This window comes from Buteo buteo, chromosome 17 (assembly GCF_964188355.1).
Source record: "Buteo buteo chromosome 17, bButBut1.hap1.1, whole genome shotgun sequence".
NCBI lineage: Eukaryota > Metazoa > Chordata > Aves > Accipitriformes > Accipitridae > Buteo > Buteo buteo.
Genome location: NC_134187.1, coordinates 24,419,778 through 24,441,974, shown reverse-complemented (window position 1 = coordinate 24,441,974; position 22,197 = coordinate 24,419,778). Strand labels below are relative to the sequence as shown.

General features: G+C 35.9%; 1 protein-coding gene across 1 annotated transcript in view; it reads left to right on the top strand.

Moving 5' to 3' along the window:
- The window catches only part of CSMD1 (CUB and Sushi multiple domains 1), a 1,222,061-nt gene that overhangs the window by 743,820 nt on the left and 456,044 nt on the right, over positions 1 to 22,197 (top strand). Inside the window, exon 7 of the mRNA XM_075049874.1 lies at positions 15,133 to 15,210. Coding sequence (XP_074905975.1) covers positions 15,133 to 15,210 — 78 coding nt within the window. The remainder of the gene's footprint in view (positions 1 to 15,132; positions 15,211 to 22,197) is intronic.

Sequence of the window (22,197 nt, the reverse complement as noted above, 5' to 3'; positions counted from 1 at the left end):
CCAGCCTCTGCCATTCCTTTATTCCTGTATTTTCGCATATCTGTTCCTCTGCAAACCACCTGTATCCATCCCTTTCCCTGATGTTGGTTCCTGCCCTAAATACTCCATAATCAGCCTTGTGCAGTCCCCAAATGCTCTTCCCCTGTACGCCACGATGAGCCCTGTACCCCTGGGCAGGGACTCCCCTCAGTCTGTGAGGTGACCAGAGAGCTCCTGATGTGGGGTGTCCCCTGGGACAGCCCCAGGGAGGCTGGGGTAGAGGTTGTGTCTCCACACTGGGTATTGGGGTTCCCCTGCTTGCCCAGGACCCTCTGGGTTTCTTCTGGGCTTGTGGAGAAGGACCTGTGATGGGCTGACGGCACCTGTGATGGCCCTGGGAGGAGGCAGGGCAAGGTGGTATTTGTCTCTCCCATCTACCATCATCTCCCTGTGCTCCTTCGTGTGTGCACAGGTGAGCTTTTTATTGCCTAACCGAACACGTCTAGCAAAATCACTGGCTTTTCAAAAGCACGTCAATATGGGAGCCAGCACAACACACCTCTTTAAGCAACAACGGGATAAGAGACTTTTTTCCTTTTCCTAGTAAGAATTCAGATTATCAGACTTTTTCTATGCTTAGCATACAGATACTTTAATTATTCTTTTCAACTCATATCAAGTTTACATCATATTTATTATCATGTTATCATAGCTATATTATTGCTGTAACTTGGCCAAAACCAATAGTAGCAAGCAGCCAATTTAATTTTCTTTTCTTCGTTTGCTTTTTGACCAGGCAAACAGAATTATTATAATTTATTTCATTAAAATATTGGAACTACCAATTAGATTTAAAATTATGCATAGTTCATTTATTTGTTCAGCAAATTTTTCAAATTTAGACCTTTCTAACATGCATTTTTGCAATATTTAGTGCCCCAAGTTTTAACATGGTCAAGAAAAATAGCTTGCTAACATAAAAAATTAAAGTAGTGTATTAGAATTGCATGCTTGAATGCATTAACTAAATATAGTTTTAAAGTGCTTGGCAAGCTGAATGTATAAATAAAACCATGTAGTATAAAAGGTATACTTAACTGGTGGGTGTTTGGATTTCACCTTGAGTCATATTTATTGTCCCATCTTCCATCATGACAGAGCAGAAGGTTAAAGAAAAGTTTAAAATTTTAAAAATGAACAGATATAGAGCGAAGGGTTTAGGATTTTTTCCTTTCTTCCCCCCCCCCCCTTGTTACTTTATTTTGAATTTTTTGACCTTTTGACATTGATTTCATTGATAAAAATAGTTATGCCTCAATTTCCCAGTGAACTTGTGGAATTATTTTTATACTTTCAGAGTTTCTAGACAGAAGGAGACCTGGTTTAAATGGCCCCGAAAACCATAACAAATTACAGTGCAATGGCGTGCTTTGCCTTGTCTCCTTCATGTCTGCCATATCAGCAGTGTTGGTCTCCTGGAAATCAACACTCCCAGTGGATATAATTGGACTCAGTTCTTGTTCTGCCTTGTTCCGTGATGGCATTGCTGTAGGGGAAAAGATGTTACATTCACTCAGTTGTGAACTAGAGTTTTTTCATCCCTCCACCCTCACCTATGCTGATATACAAAGACTCTGCATATATTCTTGCAGAGTATATGATTTATCTTATACTAGTGCTTCATAAATGCACAAATTCCCCAGAGGTGAAGAAACATTAACAGTCTCACTATGAGATGAAAACCTAGCGCTTCCCAGGAACAAAGCTTATCAATCTACACAGAGTGACTTAAAAGGTGTGATAATGAATCCCCTGCTTTTGCATATTTACAGTATGTATACTATGCTTGTTTAGCTTTTGCTTATTTCCAGAACAATAGAAGAAGTTTGTTTTAATATCTTTGGTTTTCATTTTAAGAGAAAGAATCACAATACTTTCTATAGTAACTAAAACTAAACTGCTTGAGTTAAATATTTATTTCAAAATTCCTAGAAAGAGAATAAAATAAGAAAGTTTCCAAAGCGAAACTTGATTAATGGGTATGTTCCACTTTTACAGTAAGAATCAGATCTCTGTTGTAGAGCGTTTCAAATTAAGTATGCTATTTTTGGCAAGTTTTCAGAGAGGTTCAAGGAGGTATTACATATTTTGATCGTTATGTACCGGAAGTTATCTATCCGCTGTGTTTGACTACCTTGAATAATTCAGGATTTAACAAACAGATCATCCTGAAGTCAAACAATGAATGTAATAGAGGCTGCTGAAATAAATGTGTACTAATGGAAAACCATGAGTGAAATAATGTAAAATCAACCACTAGGTAAAGTAGTTGTTTCAATGAATTTTTGTAATTCAGTGAGTCTGCATATAAGTGCATATCTATCCTTCCCACACATTCTTTAAAACCTTAGAAATGGTGTTTGAAATAAGTGAAAAGTGTTTGTGGTATTTCCTTGATGCATGGTACTTTTAGTTGGGGGTCTCAAATCTAATTGTCAGAGTAAATTTAGAAAAGAAAATTAGTAAAAGCAGTGATAAAATAAAAAAAGCCAGAAGAAATTCTTAATTTCTAGCTCTTAAGTGATGCTGAATATAATTTCCCATTAAATAGTACTGAGACAATAATTCGTATTTTGTTAAATTTTATTATCAAGAAAGTAATCCAGTCCTGAAAATGACAACAAGTAGATAATCCACCATCTCTCTTGACTGTTCTTTTCTGTGGTTAACACGACCACTGTTAAATATGTAGTCCTGTCTTCTCAATTGTATTAGTCTGGTTTGATCTTTCTGTGTCCAGTATTGCTGTTATGTTTTCCCTCAACAGAGTGAAAATCCTTTTGTTGACCTTAAAATTCCGCTTTTGAAGCACTAAGTCACCTGTCAATCTCCTAGATAAACTAAGGAGGTTGAGCTCTTTAAATCTGTCTTTGGAAGCAATTTTCACCAGTTACTGCATTTTTATTTTGAGTTCGTGCTCTTTGAAACTTCCAGTGACCACTTATGTGATTTTAGTGATCTTAAAATATCAGACTAACTAGTACTGGATCTACAGCTAAAACTACATTTAACTTTTTTTTCCCATGTGTGTCTTTTTTCTTCTACTGCTATTTTTGCTAAAAAAAAATCATGAACACATAAAAAATTAACTAGCTGAGTCATGTTAAACTATACGACATAACTTAGGGGCATAAATAAGTTCTCTTAACTGTATTAGTATGCCTGTCATGGCTGCTGTAGGTAGACTACGCTTGTTCATTTATCTTTTTTCTTCCCTTGTTTTTTGTTCTTTCACATTGTGTTTCTTCCTCTGATACCATAATTGCAGATTTCCCCACATCCCATTAGTACAGTAGTATCAGAAGGTAATTTATTTTGAAAGTCTTTTATTTTGACTTGTTTAGATTTGAGTAAGAGCCTATTAAACTATTTTCCCCAAATTATTGTTTAGTGTAATTGATTTACATTTCAAGGATACTTATTCAGCTACATGGTAAAATCTGTATAAGCCTACAAAGAGATAAATGCTCAGAGAATGTTTGTTTATGAACTAGGAAGGAATAAATCTTTCTTCTACTCAAAGTAAGATTCTTTTGGCCTAAGCTTCTTACATGACTGTTGATTGTGAATAGCTCCCTTTTTGGAAATTAACTTAAACCATCCTTCTCCAGTCTGATTTTCAGTCTGTCTCAAAACTTCAGTCTCTTAATGTATCCTACATTGGCACCTGAGAATATAAAATACCCAATGCTGTTAATCACTGGTCTGTATTTTCTCATTTCTAAATTTAGGTTGTTTGATCAAAAAGGACAATTTTAATCCAATAAAAACTATAATAAAGAAATCAATGTTTAACATCTTACCTTCCCACACACTGAATATATATTTAGCCTCTCCGAAAAAAGCTTTGATTTTTTTTGCATGTATACTTTTGTCCCTGTACTAAAATTACAAGATACCCTTTATTAGCTTAATATTAGTCTATACCTTGTGATAAGGAAAGAGCAGGAGAAAACATTCAGACTGTTTCCTTGTGAATGTGGCATGTACATCCTCTAAGAGCTAGCTGCTTAAAATAGGTACTCCTGTAGTGTCTCTTTAAAATTCGTAATCAAAGTAATTTGCCATATATATTGGGTTCAGCACATCCTTAAGATAAAACTGTCGCTGCTCCTCCCATTTTTAGAGCCTTAAAGCTTTTTCTTTTTCAGTGTTTGACATTAGAAATAATTTTTGGATTTGTTGTTAAAACTGCCATCTCATAAAGGCAACATTCATTCTTAAGAGAGATTGGCCATCTTGTCTGTTTTGGTGTCACAAAATACTTTTTCTCAAATTTTAAAGCAAAGCCTGAAAGTTGACTTATACTGACAAAAAGAAAATATATGTATCTAAGAGAACTACACTTACCAAGAGTACAGAAGAACTGGACCCTAGGATAAACCTCTGTCCTCAAGACACTCAGTCCAAAGCTTAGGTAGAATTCCTCAGTGCCAACAGAGTGAGATGTTTGACAAGGTACTGAGTGGATCTCGTTTTATGATTTTTTTGGAGACAATCCCTATGTACTACTACTCAGTGTGTTCTGTGATAGTGTATATTCATAGTGTAAACTGTGTTGATACTATTTTCCAGAACTGTGCAGGGCATCTGCAGGCATTGAAGACTTGATGCCTGCTGAACTTGGTTTATTATGATATATCATATATTGATAGCACAAAGGAGATAAGGCAGTCCATCAGGGCAAAGGGCCAGCTAAGTGACGTGCAGAAGGTTAATGGAAAACAAATGGCTGTGCTTCTTTTTAAACTTGCAGATCCTGTGTCAGCTTATACACACAGAATGAGAAAGACTTGTGTGAAAATCTATTGTGACATCAATTTATCTTGGGGCTGTACCATTTGTTCACTAGTACTGCATGCAGAGATTTCCAGCACAGGGAGCAGGTGGAAGGTCTGATAATGACAGACAGTACTTTGCTAGATTGATGGAACAAGGAAGCCAACTGATCATGAACCCACAGCTTTTACAGGTAGCCATATAGTAGAAACATCTATGCCTGCTGTGAAGCTCTCTGGAGTTATAATACTGATTAGTAGGGAAGATTTTGAAAGCTTTTAGTGAGAGAAAGAGTGAGATAGTGTACTAGACAGAATACTCTTCAGGCAGGGAATGCAGAAACAGCAGACGGTTGGTTTAAACTAGAGATCCTATGGAAAATGGCAATGCCTCTGTGAAAGTCAAGGAGTGGGTAGCTGAGAAGCAAAGCTGGCAAGGATCCTCCTAGGTTATTGAGTCTGGGACCTTGTTTTATCAAAGAATTTATTGTAGAATTCCCTTCATAATCTAAAGTGAATGGTAAGATTGAGAATGGTTGTTTTCTCTTATTCTCATAAATATTAAACTTATAGAAAGAATTCATGGTACAACAGTCCCTTGTGAAGCAGAAGAAAACCTATAGATAGCTAATGAACTATTTACTGGTCCCACATAATTTTGAGTGATAGGAAAGAAATGTTTCATCTATAAGCCGAATCCAGAGACCATACTGATACTGCCAAATGTGGAATTGTAGATAATTTCTTCCAGGGCCAAAAAATGGTAGTACTCCCATAATTGTGTCTTTGGAGGAGAACCCAGCAAGACTGAGGCACTAGCAACTGTACTGTAGCAAAAATACAGAACTGTTCAAATACATTCCTTACAGTGACACTGGCTTAAGGCTGGACGGGAAAGTTCCTGCTTGTGATCACCACGTACTGGCAATATGCTGTTCATCTTCACCTTCAAATATCTGTACTTGGGAAAAATCTGCAGTGAAAGGCAGCCAAGAGCTGAACTCAGCAGAGCAGCAGCAGAAGCAGCTTGAGGAAGTACCAGCAAATGATGTCAGAATATTTTAGCTTTGAGTGGTAGCCAGTATTCGAGGCCTTGCAGGTTATTTTATGCAGGAAGAAAAACTGGCAAGGTATTCATGTATTTGGGTAATTGGGAAAAAACATGTTATGTCATCCAAGATATACATGAGGACTGTTGCAAAGAATGTGCTAGGAATAAACGGCAAGTGTTAGCTTTCTTGGTATGGAGTCACATAAGAATATTCTCAAGGTATAACTGTATTATATCTGAAAGAGGGTAAATTAGATCATGTTAAGTGAGCTGTGCTTATAGTATCTTATCTGGCTTTGATATGACTTGTGTACTGCACAACATTTACCTGTTTTCACACATGCAGTTAAATGTATGTGTAATCAATTAATTTCATATGCTAGAAGCCCTAGAAAAACCCACCAAGGTCTTAGCCACTTACTGTTTCTCAGCCAAATGACTTCTGGTTATGGGTTACTATTATGAAATAATAGAAAATAGGGTTAAAAAGGATCTTGATAAGCTAACCCTTTATCAAAGAGGAGTCAAATATATTTGACTGCTGTTTTCAGACCTTAATTTAACATGTTCTTTAAAGCTTTTAATGGCTAAAATTCCACAGTTTCTCTGGGTAATTCATTTCAGGGCTTCATCACTTTTACTGTTGAAAAGCTTTTTTCTTGTGTAACCAAAGTTTTCCTTGCTACAGATAAAGACTGTAAATTCTTGTGCTAGCCCTAGTGGAACTGCAGAAGGTATCTTCCTCTTTGCAGTTCCCTTTTAATGTTTAAAGTGTATGATAACTCCTCAAAACCCTTTCTAGATTAAAGTAGTTCTCAGTTATGCCCTACAAATGGACAATTAGTTGTGCTTCATACCATCTTCAGTTTCAGTTTGCTTTTCCATATTTTTTTTCTTACTAATTTCTATTCTGTCTCCCCTAAGCAAAATTACACAACTAGAGAATAAGATTGCCAATAAGAATAAGAATAAAATAAGAATAAATTCATAGCCACCCTGAAAATATAGGAGAAATAGATATAAACTTTTTATACTGTAATACAGATAATTTGAAACTCATCTTTAACCACAGATTACAAGTTCTCTACAAAATCTTGCATATCAGGTAGGAGGAGCCCAACTTAAAACAAAACAAAATGAAACAAAAACTATTTAAAAAAAAAAGCTTCACAGTGGGAGAAGCTGGGTCTGAAAGGTGACTGCCTCCTACCTTCATATTGTCTGTGTAGTTATTAGTTAATCACTAGTTAATTACTATCAGAGGACGAAAATAAGTTCTTCAAGGAAGTCAAGAATCTAAGTGAGTTTTACATTTTTTAGAGAAATTTCTTTGGATAATTTTAGATCTTCTTTTTTCCAGTTAGTTTTACATTTGAGTGGTAATTTATGGATGCATAGGAAGTACATTTAACTGTTTAATATAATTTCCTTTAAACTTTTTTTTCCCCTAGTTTTAGGTGTTTGTTTAATCTTTATTTAGTATTTTCTTTGAGTTAGTACAAGCTTGTATGGTGATGGAAGGAAAGACAAACATATTAGAAAGTTTTCCCTTCTAGTCCCAGCAGGCAACATTCTCTGAGAAAACTGAAACTCTCTCTTACATCTTAGAGGACACAGAGCTGTCAACACTCTGTAGGGCCTCTTTCAGTGTATTTTCAAATATAACTTCAAATAAGAATTAATTGCTCCATAGAATACAAGAACATAATAACCCACAGTAAGAAGTACTTCATAATATATTCATAGAATTCACAGAAAATTGGATTTCTTCCCTTGAAATTATACTTGAAGAACTTGCATATGTTAAAAAAATTTTTGTTAGCTTGCAAGTTCCTCTTGTTTATAATCAGTGGTTCATTGAAAAGCACCTTCCAGTGTCAGAGAAAAATTATATTGAATTTCCTTGAGAATGCTGACAATGCTTTGTGTAGATTTCAGATGGGTTGTCACTGCTTTCAAGGTGCATGTAGAGTTTGTTACAAAAAAAAAAGTCTCACTTGTCTTATCTTCTTCAAATCAAACAAAAACCCCAGATAAACCATCTTTGCTCCAAAATGTTGTGTAATGCTTAAACCATGTAATTAAGTGGACTCGTGAAGAATTAAAATGAAAGAGTCATCAGAGATCAAGATTTAAATTGCCTAGTTTACTTTTGGAAAGATATTGATTCTGGCAGGGTTAAAAATTTGTATATAGCTGTTTTGGTTAATAGTTGTAAATTGTTTGGGTAGTGCTTCCAGAACTGGTTATATACACAAAGCTTGATTCTCTATTACTTTGTACTTTGTACAGTTATTTGCAGCTGTGAAATATGTATATTTGAAAAATATGCATGTGCAGAGAATATTTGAAAGACTAACTGCTTCATGATTTTATTTAGTCATGTGTAATTTTTAAAAACATTGTTTAAAACTATAATGAAAAAGCAAACCTTCAGATTTCATTTTCTTGAGCACTTTGGAGTATATCTGAGGTTGGAAGGGCAGTTTTCAAAGAACCATCCTGGGAAACAAAACTGTGGAAAATAAAAATCATTTAAAAACATTCATTTTTGTATGAATTGTAGGAAACCATCCCTGCTGTAATGAGCTGCTGTGTATAATATGCTTTTACAATAGTAACAGCAGTAGAGCAATTCTTTTGTGAGTTACTCTCTCTTAAAAATTAATGTAAGCAGAATAAAATGAAGAAAATTTTCATTTTGAATTTAGAGACGTAGGAATGTAGAGAAAGCATAATACACTGAAGTGCCTCATGGCTCCAGAAAATAAAGCTGATACTACCAATGACTGTTTTCACTTTCCAAAATAACAAATTCAACAGCCTTTTAGCATTTTTAAAGTGCACTTAAGGAGTATTGTTTCTAAAAAAATCACACTAGAAATATATGACTTTTACAAACATTTTTATATTTCCAGTTCTCTGAGACCAAGAAGAAGAAAAAGATGACTATGTGTATTTGGGTGTGATTCAGCCTTAATGAAAATATGCTGATTAATAGATTTTTGAAGTCATAACACATCACAGTTCATTTTGAACATGAGCAACACTCCTCTAAATCTTCTACCTAATGATAAAGTTCACTGATTTTTTTAAAACTCATTGTAGAAAGGACTCACTGAAATATTATGTAGAAAAAAAATGTTATTTTTTCCTCTTTTTTGCAGTATACCTGATCTACCATTTTATAGCTAATTCAAAAAGAAAAAAAGATAATTTCATTAAGCAACCATTTACAATATATTGATTTTAAAAGATCAAATATTCAATGAGTATGCTTTGAGCTAAGAAAACATTATACCTGCAATATGCTATATACTAATTTGTTTACAAAAAAAACCCCAAACATTAAGTCATAGATGATTTTACTTAATTTTTCATAATAAATTTGGACTAGTCATATAAATATTGTGTGGAAATGATCGGTTCCACCTGATCTACACAGGTATAACTGAAATCAGAATCTGACAACCATAACCAAATAATTTCATTGAAGTGCAAGTAACTCAAAATGTGTTAGAAATCTTAGAACAAAACTATAATCTTACTGAATGATAAACAAATCTTACACTACTCCTGCTCTAATTAAGTAATCTAACAAAACTAATATGAAATCTAATATTTATGTGAAATTAATTTGAACATAGAACTAGTGTCATATAACCCTGGTGTTTCAAGGAAGGTCTAAAAATTGGAATGGAAATACCCAGTCTACATGGAACTGGGGATTGTCTGACTATCCAGGCTGATAGCTTGCAGAAGCATGAAGCTGTGCTGAGAGGTTAGTACTACCACAGCGAGCACACGGTGTGTCTTGGAGTGTAAAGGCAGCATGAAAGTTCAGCCCCAAGGGTTCTCTAGCTGAAACAATTTCAAACAGTGAGTAATAGTCATGTTCTGTAGGAAGTCCTGAATCTTCTGCCCAGAAAGATAGTACTCATCAAGGCCACAAACAGCTATCTCGTCTACAAGAACAGGAGCAAAAACCTTCCGAAAGGTCATCTTCCATGTACAAAAGAAGCATATTTACTGTGATTATAACAATGTCTAAAGGTATCATAGAGCAGGTCATAGTCTTCTAAAGTAATGTGGGGAGGAAGAGTCATTCCTTTGTACCAATGAGATGAGATTTACCTGCTGAATGAATTTTGGCCTCTTTCTTCAACCCACAGAGCTAGACTTAGAGAGGTGTAAGAATAATCATGAACATTCATGAAGGGATCTAACTAACTCCATGCCTGTCTCCAGCCATGGCCTGAAGCAGATTTGCAGACTTCTTGCATCCACATTTGCCAGTGACTTTTGGCAAAGAACGTCACATGTCTACTACTTGTAAGAAAAAACACTTCCTTTTATTAGTTTGAAGTCTTACTCTTGTTAACTTCATGTGTTGACCCTTGTCTTTTCATTACCTAGTTAATGAGTCATGAAAGGTCTTTTTGAATTTCTTCAGACTGCAGTCTGTATATAAAACTTCTTACTGCAATTTATCTGAGCTTAGTTATTTGTGAACATTTTGCTTAATCTCATTGATTGTCTGAACTTTCTCAACAATATTAGGTCTTGCTTAACCAAACCTATACAAATGTTTTAAATATTTAATTTTCTGTTTATTTTCATCTCTTCTTTTCATTTAAGTAAACACAGACAACTTACCAGTTATATATTCTACTTCAAATGCCTTGAGCAAGATGTGTAGGAGAATTAGCTTTCTAGGACAACATTTTCAATGGCAGAATGGCAGCAGGTCTCGAATGTATCAAACCAGCTTTATTCAGACAGAGATATAGATTATTATTATTATTTCAAAGTAATCTAACAAGATTTTTAAATCATTGCATGCTAATTTTTTGGAAGTACTTTTTCACAAGCAACAAATCTGAATGCAATACATGTCTATACTATATATATATATAAACAGAGACATTTCTCTGACTGAAGGTAATAGTTTTCTAATATCCTCAAAAGACACAGGGACTGTCCTAATGTCTCACTGTTACTTCTATTTTGTTACCCTCCTGCTTAAACCAATGAGTAAAATTTCAACTGTTGGTAACATCCTGGGCTATAGGTGGCCTTGCTTCAGTAAGAAGGTTGGACAAGAGGTCCCTCACAACCTCAACCATTCTGTGATTCTGATCCTTTGTTAAAACCATATTTCTGCAAAATTGTCATAATCTTTTCTGCAAGGTAATTGTGCTTAGGGTAAAATGTATTTTCTTCACAGAGGTTCATATATATTAGAAACTAAGAGCTTCATAAAAATCAGAGTAGGTTTGAATGGAGGTTTACAACTTGAAAATTTACTTTAACTTTCTTAATCCATTCAAATAATGCCAGGTATATATTCTTTTCATGGCTGATTTTATTTTAGCTACAGCAAAAAGTTAAGGAATACCACTGGTGCTTTCCAGTAGGCTGATAAGACTGCCTTGGACTTCTAGGGCTCAGCTCTGCCCTCCTCTCTGAATATCTCATCTCCAAAAGAGTCTTGAAGTTATGATTAACAGAAAAGGTGAAGTGAGTTAATTCAGTTAGCTTAACTGAATGTTTAAGTGAAGACAGCTAAAAGGTATGCAAACTTTAAAAAGTAATCACTTAAAAGGTGGAAAGTGCTGTTCCTACCAGACATTATTAACATAAACCCATTCCTCTTTTTGTGCTATTAAATGGCAAATAATCTTTGAAATCAGGAAAACCTTTTTAATGAAAGAGCAATCAGGAAGTAGAAAAGAAGTATCTCAGAAAAGGTATTCAAATGGGATTTAATGGTTATAAAAAGTGCAATTTAGAGTATTTCTTTTATGTTACAAAAGTAATTGAACTGGTTGACTCAAACTACAGTGTTCAGTGGTCTCTGTTTCTTTTTCAGAGGTTGAATAGTTTGTATTTTAAAGACTATACTTGCTTAATTCTTTTTTAAAATAGAAGAAAATACTATGCAGGCCACATGTGAAAACTTACACACACATGTATAATAGAGGCAGAAGTTTGGTATTTATATTTCAAACTATCACATTCAAGCTCATTGATCCCTATGTCTCACAGATACCTACATTTGGCTGTTAAAGTTCTCCAGACATAAAAGCTTATGTCACCTAATGTTACTGCCTAAAATGTAGGAATCTAGCTTGAATAAGTGGTGTATGTTTCTGTTATGTTTTATGGAGAGGAAAAGGCATCTCCAGAGTGTGATTCATTGTGCCTATCTTAGAAGGGGATGAATTGCCCCCTTGAGGTAGCTATTTCTCTTTGTAAAACATACATTTTAGATGACTACTCTTAAGTATTGTGAATCCCCTGTCTTATGTTCTTTCAGAGACGTACAGAATGCCTTTTTCTTGACATGTGAAAAAACTCCAGGGATGGAAACTGCAGACCTGTTTCAATGCTTGACTGTCCTAACAGTGAAAAAGTTTTTCATATATCAAGTCAGAATCTCTCTTTCAATTTATGTCCACTATATTTCAAATAAAGATGATGGGTATAATTTTTACCCATTCCTGAGAAGCGTGCTTCAAGTATGTCTAACAAATACCTTCAAGAGTGAATTCCCACAAGGAATTTGAGTGATGATTGCCACTTTCACCCAAAGTAGGGTCACAGGACAAAGAGGAGCAGGAGACTATAGTTCTTTTCTCTGTCTGCTGTATACTAACTCAATGGTTTTAGCACTGACCCATGAATGTAAGCAATGTGGGGTTTGAATCCTCCAAGAATTGCTCACGTGTTTTATGTGACACTGTCCTGGTTTCAGCTGGGATAGAGTTAACTGTCTTCCTAGTAGCTGGTACAGTGCTATGTTTTGAGTTCAGTATGTGAAGAATGTTGATAACACTGATGTTTTCAGTTGTTGCTAAGTAGTGTTTAGACTAAAGTCAAGGATTTTTCAGCTTCTCATGCCCAGCCAGCGAGAAAGCTGGAGGGGCACAAGAAGTTGGCACAGGACACAGCCAGGGCAGCTGACCCAAACTGGCCAATGGGGTATGCCATACCGTGGGACATCCCATTTAGTATAGGAACTGGGGGGAGTGGGGGCGGGGAATCACCGCTCAGGGACTGGCTGGGTGTCGGTCGGCGGGTGGTAAGCAATTGCCCTGCGCATCATTTGTACATTCCAATCCTTTTATTACTGCTGTTGTCATTTTATTAGTGTTACCATTATCATTATTAGTTTCTTCTTCTCTGTTCTATTAAACCGTTCTTATCTCAACCCACGAGTTTTACTTCTTTTCCCGATTTTCTCCCCCATCCCACTGGGTGGGGGGGGAGTGAATGAGCGGCTGCATGGTGCTTAGTTGCTGGCTGGGGTTAAATCACGACAGACACATATTAATAAATTGTGAAATTTATGCTGGTGGAGGGACCACAACTCCAGACAATATCCCAAATATTCATTACAAGAGTTGTGCTGTTAATTTCCCATTAAATATGAAATAATTTTAACAGACTGGTTATGCAATGTAAGAAAACAGAACGTAAGATGGTACTTGATGGAAATTTTAGTACCTAAGTCTAGAAAGTAATCCTAAGAAAACCATATCCATGAGGTTTACCCTGCCAGAAGCCCTTGCGGTTCTTAGCCTTATTGTCTGCAATGATGTCTCTGTATAATGTGTTCTTCTCTTAGAAGAAAAGAAAACACCACACTGCTATCAAATCCATTTCATCCCATGCGGCTACAATTGTGTTTCAATCATCTTTCATCATTTGAACACCTGTTTTCCAGGTTTAGACATAAATGTCTGCACTTGCAACGTACATAGTCCAAAAAGTGCTTTCTGCAGTACTTGCCCAATTTCAGCACTTAAGAAAAGCCTGCTTCACTCTGAGGTTGCAAAAGCAGCAAAAGTCCAATATAGAAATAAATACAATGAAATCACAATTTTTTAATGTGATATTTAAAGGTATCTTAACTTGCTGTTCCTACCACTTCACTTCTTACAAATATTTGTATACAGATCAGTGTATAGTGTAGTAATCATAAATTTTATCCCATACATTGACAAAAAGTAACTGATAAACTGTGGTATTAACTTATGGATTTATATAGTATGAGGTGCAAATTACTGCCATTTTAAAAATGTTTAAGTTGATTTTTTTGTTTCTGTTTGTATCTAGGATAAATGGCTGCATGTTAAGATTGTTAACCACCGCAAGATCTAGAAAAAAGAAGTATTTAATATGAATCAGGAAAGGATTACTGCTTCTTATAATTTTTTTGTTACTGACATGCATCATGATGTTGCCATTAGGATTCTAATACACAGAGTCAGTCACTAGCTATTTTGCTATTGCTATTGGTTTTTTGCACAATAGTTTTGAATTGCCCAGGCTTGTTTCACAATTATTTTCTACATCTGATTTTATTTTCAATTGATCAAGTTGTTCCCAAGCCACAGAACTAATTAATTTCCTGTGAATGTGTCCTATATTTTCATCCTTTTCTCCTACCATTACAATTCAAATTCTACCCCATGTGTTCCTTAATGTATAACTGCACTAGTTCCTTCTCATGTCTTTTCCTACTTTGCTCCTGATCCCTCCTATGGTGCCCTGACTACTTAGTAGGGATAGGCTGAGAGTTTGTCAGCCATTCAGCTGGCTAAACAGAGGAAACAGATATTAAACCCCTGATGCATCTGTTCTCTCTCACAAAACCTTGTCCCTTTGAGAGCTCTTACTCTCTTTCTGTTTCTAATTCAGTTGAAATTGCCCTGTAGATTCAAAAGGGGTTAGGTGAGTCAAAGAATGTGGCATGCTGGGATTCTGTAACATTAATCTCCTTAGGAAACCTAACTAAAGACATGTCTACTACTGAAGAGTGAATCAAATTAAAGCAGATGTGAATGTCACATTTAAAGCTTGTGGTCCTCAGATATATGTAGATAATGTATTGTACATTTAATATAAGAAATAAGTTTTAAAAATGTTTCGGGTTTTACCATTTGCAGCAGCAAACATAGGATAACATACATGTAATTAGGACAGGTTTGTCTTTTCTTTGACCAGAAGGAAATTTGAATTGAAAATATTGCAAATCCCAATAATATCTGTTTAAAAAGAGCATCTTCCAAAACATGATAAATGGTTGTATTTTTGTAAAAATGTATTTGGATTATCACAGAAATTGCAGTTCTTTCACTCTGCTTGTAGGATTCCTGTGTAGCTTTGTATTATCGTAATGTGTGATTTGGCTGCTGTATGTCCTTTCTATAAGGTTTAATAATGAATTACCTTCTTTTTGTTTGCTTGTTTTCTCAGTGAAAAAAGCAATTGAACTGAAATCAAGAGGAGTCAAGATGTTGCCCAGCAAAGACAGTAACCACAAAAATTCCGTCTGTAAGTTGTTTATACTGTTATCTTTAGTGACTGCATATATCTTCTGGAGTCCTATTAAATATACAAATCAAAGAGAGAGGTGTTAGGAAGCTGTGGTCATAAAATGGTTAATATGCTTTCAATTGTCACTGAATTAGAAGTCCGCTGGTAATACCAAGGTTGTAGAAAGCAGAATATGGTGTTGTAATATCTGAAAAATATGGGTATGTAGAAAAACACACACATTTTATATGTCAGGATGTTTTTCATATTGAGATATCTAGAATTTAGAGATGCAAGGCAAGTTAGCAAATCAAGGCAGAACAGTGCCATATAGACTTTATCAATTCAGTACTGGGTGCAGTGAAGGTATCTTAGCATTTTCTGGATCTAACTTTATACTTTCTGATCCTTTTTCTTCCCCTCAGTTAATATCACAGCTCTAATTCTTTCCCTTGCCACATTATGTCCTGGTGACTGCCCCTTTCCAGTCCTGTGATATAGCACAGCAGGGGTTAAGAACTGCTGTAATTCCCAACTTCTTGTGAAGATGAAGATCACAGCATCACCTTCCCTTTATTGCATGCTTAGTGCACTCTGGAATGACATCTATTTAGTCTCTCTACACTTTTTTCTCCATATAGAGTGTAAGGGTAAAATCAAGATACTATATATGGGACTATGAGGCTGTTGGGTTTTTTAAGCATCACTTTTCCCGAACAACTGGCAATCTAAGTAGTATCCTGAGAGCTTTTTCTCCATTAATCAGGCCAGTCTTGAAACAAGAAAAATAACGTAATTTTATATTTTGGAAAGCAGAGACTCCCTTAGCCCAAGAAAAGCCAGAGGGTAAGCCAGTGTTTACCCCCAACTCATTAAAAGTGCTTGTATAATCACGAAGATGTATTTGAATAAATTAATTCTTCATGTAATAACACTGAACTCAATGGAGTGAAACCCAAGCTATGTTTGCCTCATTGTGCACGATTCTGCAAGTACAGAGAGAATAACTGACTTGAAGGCTAACGTCTAGGGGATATGATTTGGTCTCTGTGTTTCTGCAGCGCGTTGTTTAATGCAAAGGGAGAGTTTTGGTATGCTCATTGGAACAAAAGAGGCATGACAATTTTCTGCTTTAAGTATTGCGCACTGATGGTGTGGCACTCAAAAAGAACTTTTTATGCAAGGTGTAGCAGAAAAAGTTGATCCATCTCTTTGGTGTTTGTGTCTGAATGGGTGATTATTTCATTATTTATAAGTTACTTCTGGGAGCTGTGTGATCTCTGCTTACACTCTCAGAGCTGATGCTGTCAGACACCACATTTAATTACAGAGTGGAAGTAAGACAGGCTATGGAAGAAATTATTATAAGGCAGTCTGCTGTTTATTTCAAATGTAATGTCTTTTGTCTTTTTTTTGTGTTTTGACTTGTAAAGATTTATTATCACGTCTGACTTTTCAACATAAATCTAAGAAGTGCATTATTATTATTACCATTACTTTCACATATATGAAGCTTTTAAAAATGATGAGATTAAAATACAAACAGGTGGATTCAAATGTATTTTGTTGCTCTTCTGACTTAAGCCTTTAGTATTTAACCATTTTTCTTGCTGGTAATTATGTAGATGGAAAAAGTAATTGGGAATTCAACTTCAGAGAACTGATAAGAATGGATATTACCATTTGATGCCAATTAGCAAATATCTAAAGAAGTAAATTAAAGACTAACACCTCTCCCCATTTTTGTATGTTAGATCTTTTTAATATTCTCTCTCTATAAAACAGAAAGCTTATTTTTGCATTTTGGTTCATGGGGGGTAGATGGAATGCAAATACTGGCATGGCAAATGCCGTGAGAGCATGCCCTGCAAACCCCAAGATCTGCAGATTTCCTACAGCTCTTCCTCCCAAGCACAACCTGAGAAAGCTGCAGAAAGCATTTCATAGTGGCACAACTCTCTTAAGATTTAGGCAGAAAACATTACCAATGTACTGATAACTCCTTGTAGAATGCAGAACAGTATTTCAGTCCTGTGCAGCCATATCTCACTCCTCTCCTCCAGGACCTGCCTGGATTCCTGGATGCTTTCTTGCAACTGCGCTGCCATCCATTATAAAGAGTCAGGTAGCAAAGCATGGCTTTGGGACATAGGTGCCTTGGTAGATTTTCTGTGGGAAAAAAATATTTATATATTGTGTCACTCCCTAGGGAAAGAACAGGTTTTTGCTTTTTTTTTTCTTCTTTGGTACACCTGAAGGAAACATATCAAGTTAGTTGCCAGAATACTCCTGCCAGCTACTACCCTTTAGCAGTGGGCCAGATGCAGTTGAATCATGATTAATTTATGCAAGGAAATGGGAAAAGGAGGGGAAAGATAATTGAACTAAAATATAGTCCTGGTTCATGCAAACTTTGCACTTGGCAAAGTTTTGGAACAGTAAACTGAGAGAAAGTAAATGGACAGACAGTTCTGATGATTACTTTTTCACAGTTGGTCCTCATTAGTGCTTGAGCTCTCACAAACACTGACCAAATCCAATGCTAAGCATATTTCCCCTTGGTTGCCTGAAGCTGATCTCTCAGAGGAGCAAGGAGAGAGGTTTAGTTTATGAATCTGCTTAGGGGAAGCAAATCCAATTACATCTGGTTTGGTGTCCGTCCATTTAATTGCAGGCTCAGTCTACTCACTTTTGTTCCCTTATTTAGTCATTCTGATATATATGGTATATTGCCAAAGGAAGTTACTTGATCCATCTTGCTGTCATCACTCACTCTCATTCTAACATGGAATAAGCCTGCAGACTCTGTATCCCTAATGGTTGTGGCCTTTTTCTAAAACTACTATGACTATAGTTTGCATTGTAACTGGTTAGATAAAAATAGTGTTTTGATTGCTGGCTCTTGTATGAATGAGTTTTCACGGTGATACTCCTGCCCAGCAACTCTGTCAGAGGGTGATTATTACCTCTAAACCTCTGGGCACTACCGCTACAGTAGCGAGGTCGTACAGGGAGCATCCTGTACATCCAACAGAAGGAGAGTCCTAATGAAGTGGGCCATGAAGACAGACCATCATTAGGCAGCCACAGTCCTTATAAAAGGCTCATTTTCTAGGCAAGTATGAGACCCTTGTAGTTTATCTTTTCAAGTCTAGCCTCTGATGCATACAAGACAGTTACTGCTGGTAATTCCACATGCAAAAGATAATGAGCGAGCACAGGTCTCGATCCCTTCAGGACACCAATTTACAGAACATTGGGAAGGCAGGGCCATAACTGCCGACTTGGTACTTGGCACCTGTGTGAATCTTTGGCCCCTGTGCGGCCCGCGGCAGCCCAAGGGCAGAGCAAGGTTAGGATTGCAGACAGCCCTAGCAGCCCAGTGCTGCAGTCGCGGGGCAGCCTCCCGCTTCCAGGCCTGGCACCAGGAGGAGGACGGAGCGCAGCAGTGCAGCAAGCTGACGGTAAATGCTAAGGAAGCTCAGTGAGGTGAGAGCCATCATATAAGGGGGAAAACGGAAATGCTTGTAAGGTTTATGTGGTGCATGCCAATCTGCCAGTGCGGTAATGCTGGGAGGGGAAGGCGGCAGTAAGAATGAAGTGGCTGAGAGAGCTGATTTCCTGAGTTTGCTCTTGTCAAAACGCAGCGTGGAGAGTGGCTTGAGCCACATGACATGACAAACTGCAGAGAATGTCCACGGCCTGGAGTAGCAACAAAGAATAACAGGCAAAGTCTGATTGAGTCTTCAAAAAGTATGGCATTCATGTCGCACAATGTTAACAGTTCATAGCAATCACTGAACATCGAGTGACTTAACCTGACCTTGCAAAGTGTTTAGTGTGTGAGCTACCATGTTTTACAAAGTGAGAGATCTGTAGGTATTCACTGCCTAAAAACCTCTTAAACATCACTAAAGCAATTTCAGGCATCTGTAGTATTATTTGAAAATGTATGTCAGAATACCAGAAAAACACACGTTAAGTGGTTTGAAGAGCATGATTTTAGCATGAGTAAGATTAATACATCCTCTGAAAGCTTAGCTACAGAGTTTATATAAACAGTTCTTTACCCTGAAGATGATAAAAAGAGCTATTTTAAGACAATGATTTTTGCCATGTAGAGCCAAAGAACAAATGAGTTTACAGACTAAGTATTGATTGGTTGCAGCACATTATGGTGAATTAATGGCACATGCTGTTGAAACTATAGTGATTAATGCCAAAACAGGATTACGTTGCTAATTCTGAGTAAGAAAGAAAGAATGACGCCAGTCATTATTTATTTTGTTATTGACAAAATGGCTTAGTACATTGCAATGTAAAGTTAAAAATATGTTCATGGTAAAATTTTAGGATGGAATTTTGTTGCTTACCAATATATTTTTTGTGTTTTAAATAAATCGGCAATTTCATCTTCTTGACATTTGGCTATGGTAAATTTACTTTGATAGAAGCAAAATGATGACTAGTAGAAGTTTTGCTTTTCAGTTAATGAAAGAGTATTTCCCTAAGAAGGACAATATTGGACAAAATCATTGCACTTAATAGCACAATTTTCTGACTGGTTTGTTCTTAGTCCTTAGTAAAGAACAATTTATTTAAGAACTTTTATATTTTGAAAAGATCAATACTTAGAAATCATTTGCAAACCAATGTGCAGTCAGCTTAACAAACTGATACCACAACCCCTGAATGTCATCTCAAGTCACAGTTATGAAAGATAAAACTGTTGCTAATTACTACCTTTTTGTAATGAAATTTATAGCTCGTCATGATATAAATATCAATTTCTTATATTTAAATTATCTTCTTCATTGTTTCCCCAAAATTATTTTATTGCTTAGTTGACCTTTAGGATAGTTTTCCCAAATTATTTTAGGAAGAATGAAAAACTATGTAATGCTTTCATATTACTATTTTTAAAATGCACATGTAATGGAAAAATTTCCACCAAAAAAATCTAAACATTTTTTTGTGTGTGCTTGTATTGTATTGAATCTTCACAGGTAAAAACCCATTTCTTACTGAATTTGAATTTTCACGGGCTATCACATGCTGTGTCGGGGTCAAATCTTAATTAAGAAATACTGTTAAATATTCATTCTTCTGACAGTTTTCAGTCTCAAATTTAAAACAAAAAAACTCAAATAAAACAACACCAAAGCTATCTCACTCTCTAAAGTTACACTCTAATCTTACATAAGCTTAAACTAATCAAATATATCATCTAACGCTTTATCCTTAATTAATTTAAGAAACATTGCATTGGTGATGGGATTGATCACCAATAAACAGGATGAAAAATAAACCACCTAAGTAATTATAGGCTTTTGTATATCAAAAAATTCTATGCTTTTAATTGTGTGTGCTTAAGAGCTCTCAATATGGGGTCTGGTTTTTGTTGTGAATGTTTAAAATATTACATAAAAATATATTTAAAATAAAAAAGATATGAAGTATGAACACTAAGATAAAATAGAGTGACCTTAGAAATTTAAAAAAAAATAAAATTATTCTCCTGGCAAGTAGATTTTGTCTGGTGAAATTCTTCAGGCCTGTGCCCCTTCAAGCAAGCATGAATTTAAACACACTGGAGAAATAAATGTAACATAAATCTGTCTCCTTGATTGGTCTTGCCATCAGCTAAAACAAGTAAAGCAAATAGGGAAATGTTGGCAGCTTTCAGGCTTTCTTTTATTCGGGGGCACACAGTAGTGTTTGTAAGTTTTTTTGAATGAGACTTTGGGGGGTTGTTTGCCCTGTTCTGACACACAGGTGATCAGTTTGCTGTTGCTTCCAAAAAAAAAAAGCAAAGGAACAAGAAAAGAAGGACAGCATATCAAAAGACATACTTTACTAATTTTTGGGGGGAGGGAAACACACCAGCATTGTATTTTATAGTATTATCTGATTTGTGTCCTTTCAAAAGAGAATTTTCTAATGGCGGATCTTAGGATTTCCTTTTACAAACACCACTGTCTTTTAAAAACTTCTGTTTCCTGGGCTCTTCAAAAAGCATTGCAGCACAAGGGTGAAAAGTGACAGGATTCATCTGTAGCTCTTTTCTGACCTTCATTGAGCATCTGTTCAGCATCTTCTGTGTTTAGTGGCAGATACAGCCCTTCCCTTATAAAGAAAACAGAGACCTTTGCCTAAAACTTTGAATCCAAGAAAAGGATTCGAAACACCTACATTTAAGATTGAGATTTCTCAGGGGAGGCCAAAAGAGAAGACTGTTGTGTGTGCCAAGATCAGTATGAAGGCGCCTCTTTCCCATTAGTTTCTATAGTAATTCTCTCTGAAGATCTCAGTGTTCTCGGTGGAAGTTACTCTGTGCTTGTGTGTTGTGTTGTATTACATTAATTTACAGGCACTGAAAGGATTCTCATTTGTAAGTGGCCAATCAGAAACTTCCTAAATGCCTACACTGTATCATAAACTCTCCAGCCTTTTCAGTCATGAAAGCTTTTTTTCATTTTTTCAAATCCCACAGCTTGAAAAGCAAAGCATTTTTCAAGTTTGCATTTATATTGTGCATCTCTGCAAATGAGAGAAAGGATTGCTTATAAGTTACTGATGTATTAATTACAAGGTTAGGAAACACAAGGCTTTAAATAACTAAGATTTTGTGGGCCTAGCATGTCTGCAAATATCCAATTTCATTTGAAAAAGCCTTTTTACAGAAATACTGAGTGTAGGTTAAATCTTCAGTTTAAAGAAAAAAGAGGGAAGTAATACTTCAAACACTGGCACTTTTATACAGTTGGTTAAGGGATGGGTCCTAGAATCTTTAATATTAAAAGTATCCTTGTTATATATGTATATGTATAGATACATATATATATATATACACACACACACAATTGTAGCTAAATACATAACGCATAGTATTCCATTACACAATTTACCGTATGTCTAATAAGAGATGAGTGACTCTATTTCCCCTTTTGCTGAGTATTGTAGGATGAAATTGGGCAGTATGAAAATATAACTGCAGCATTAGCC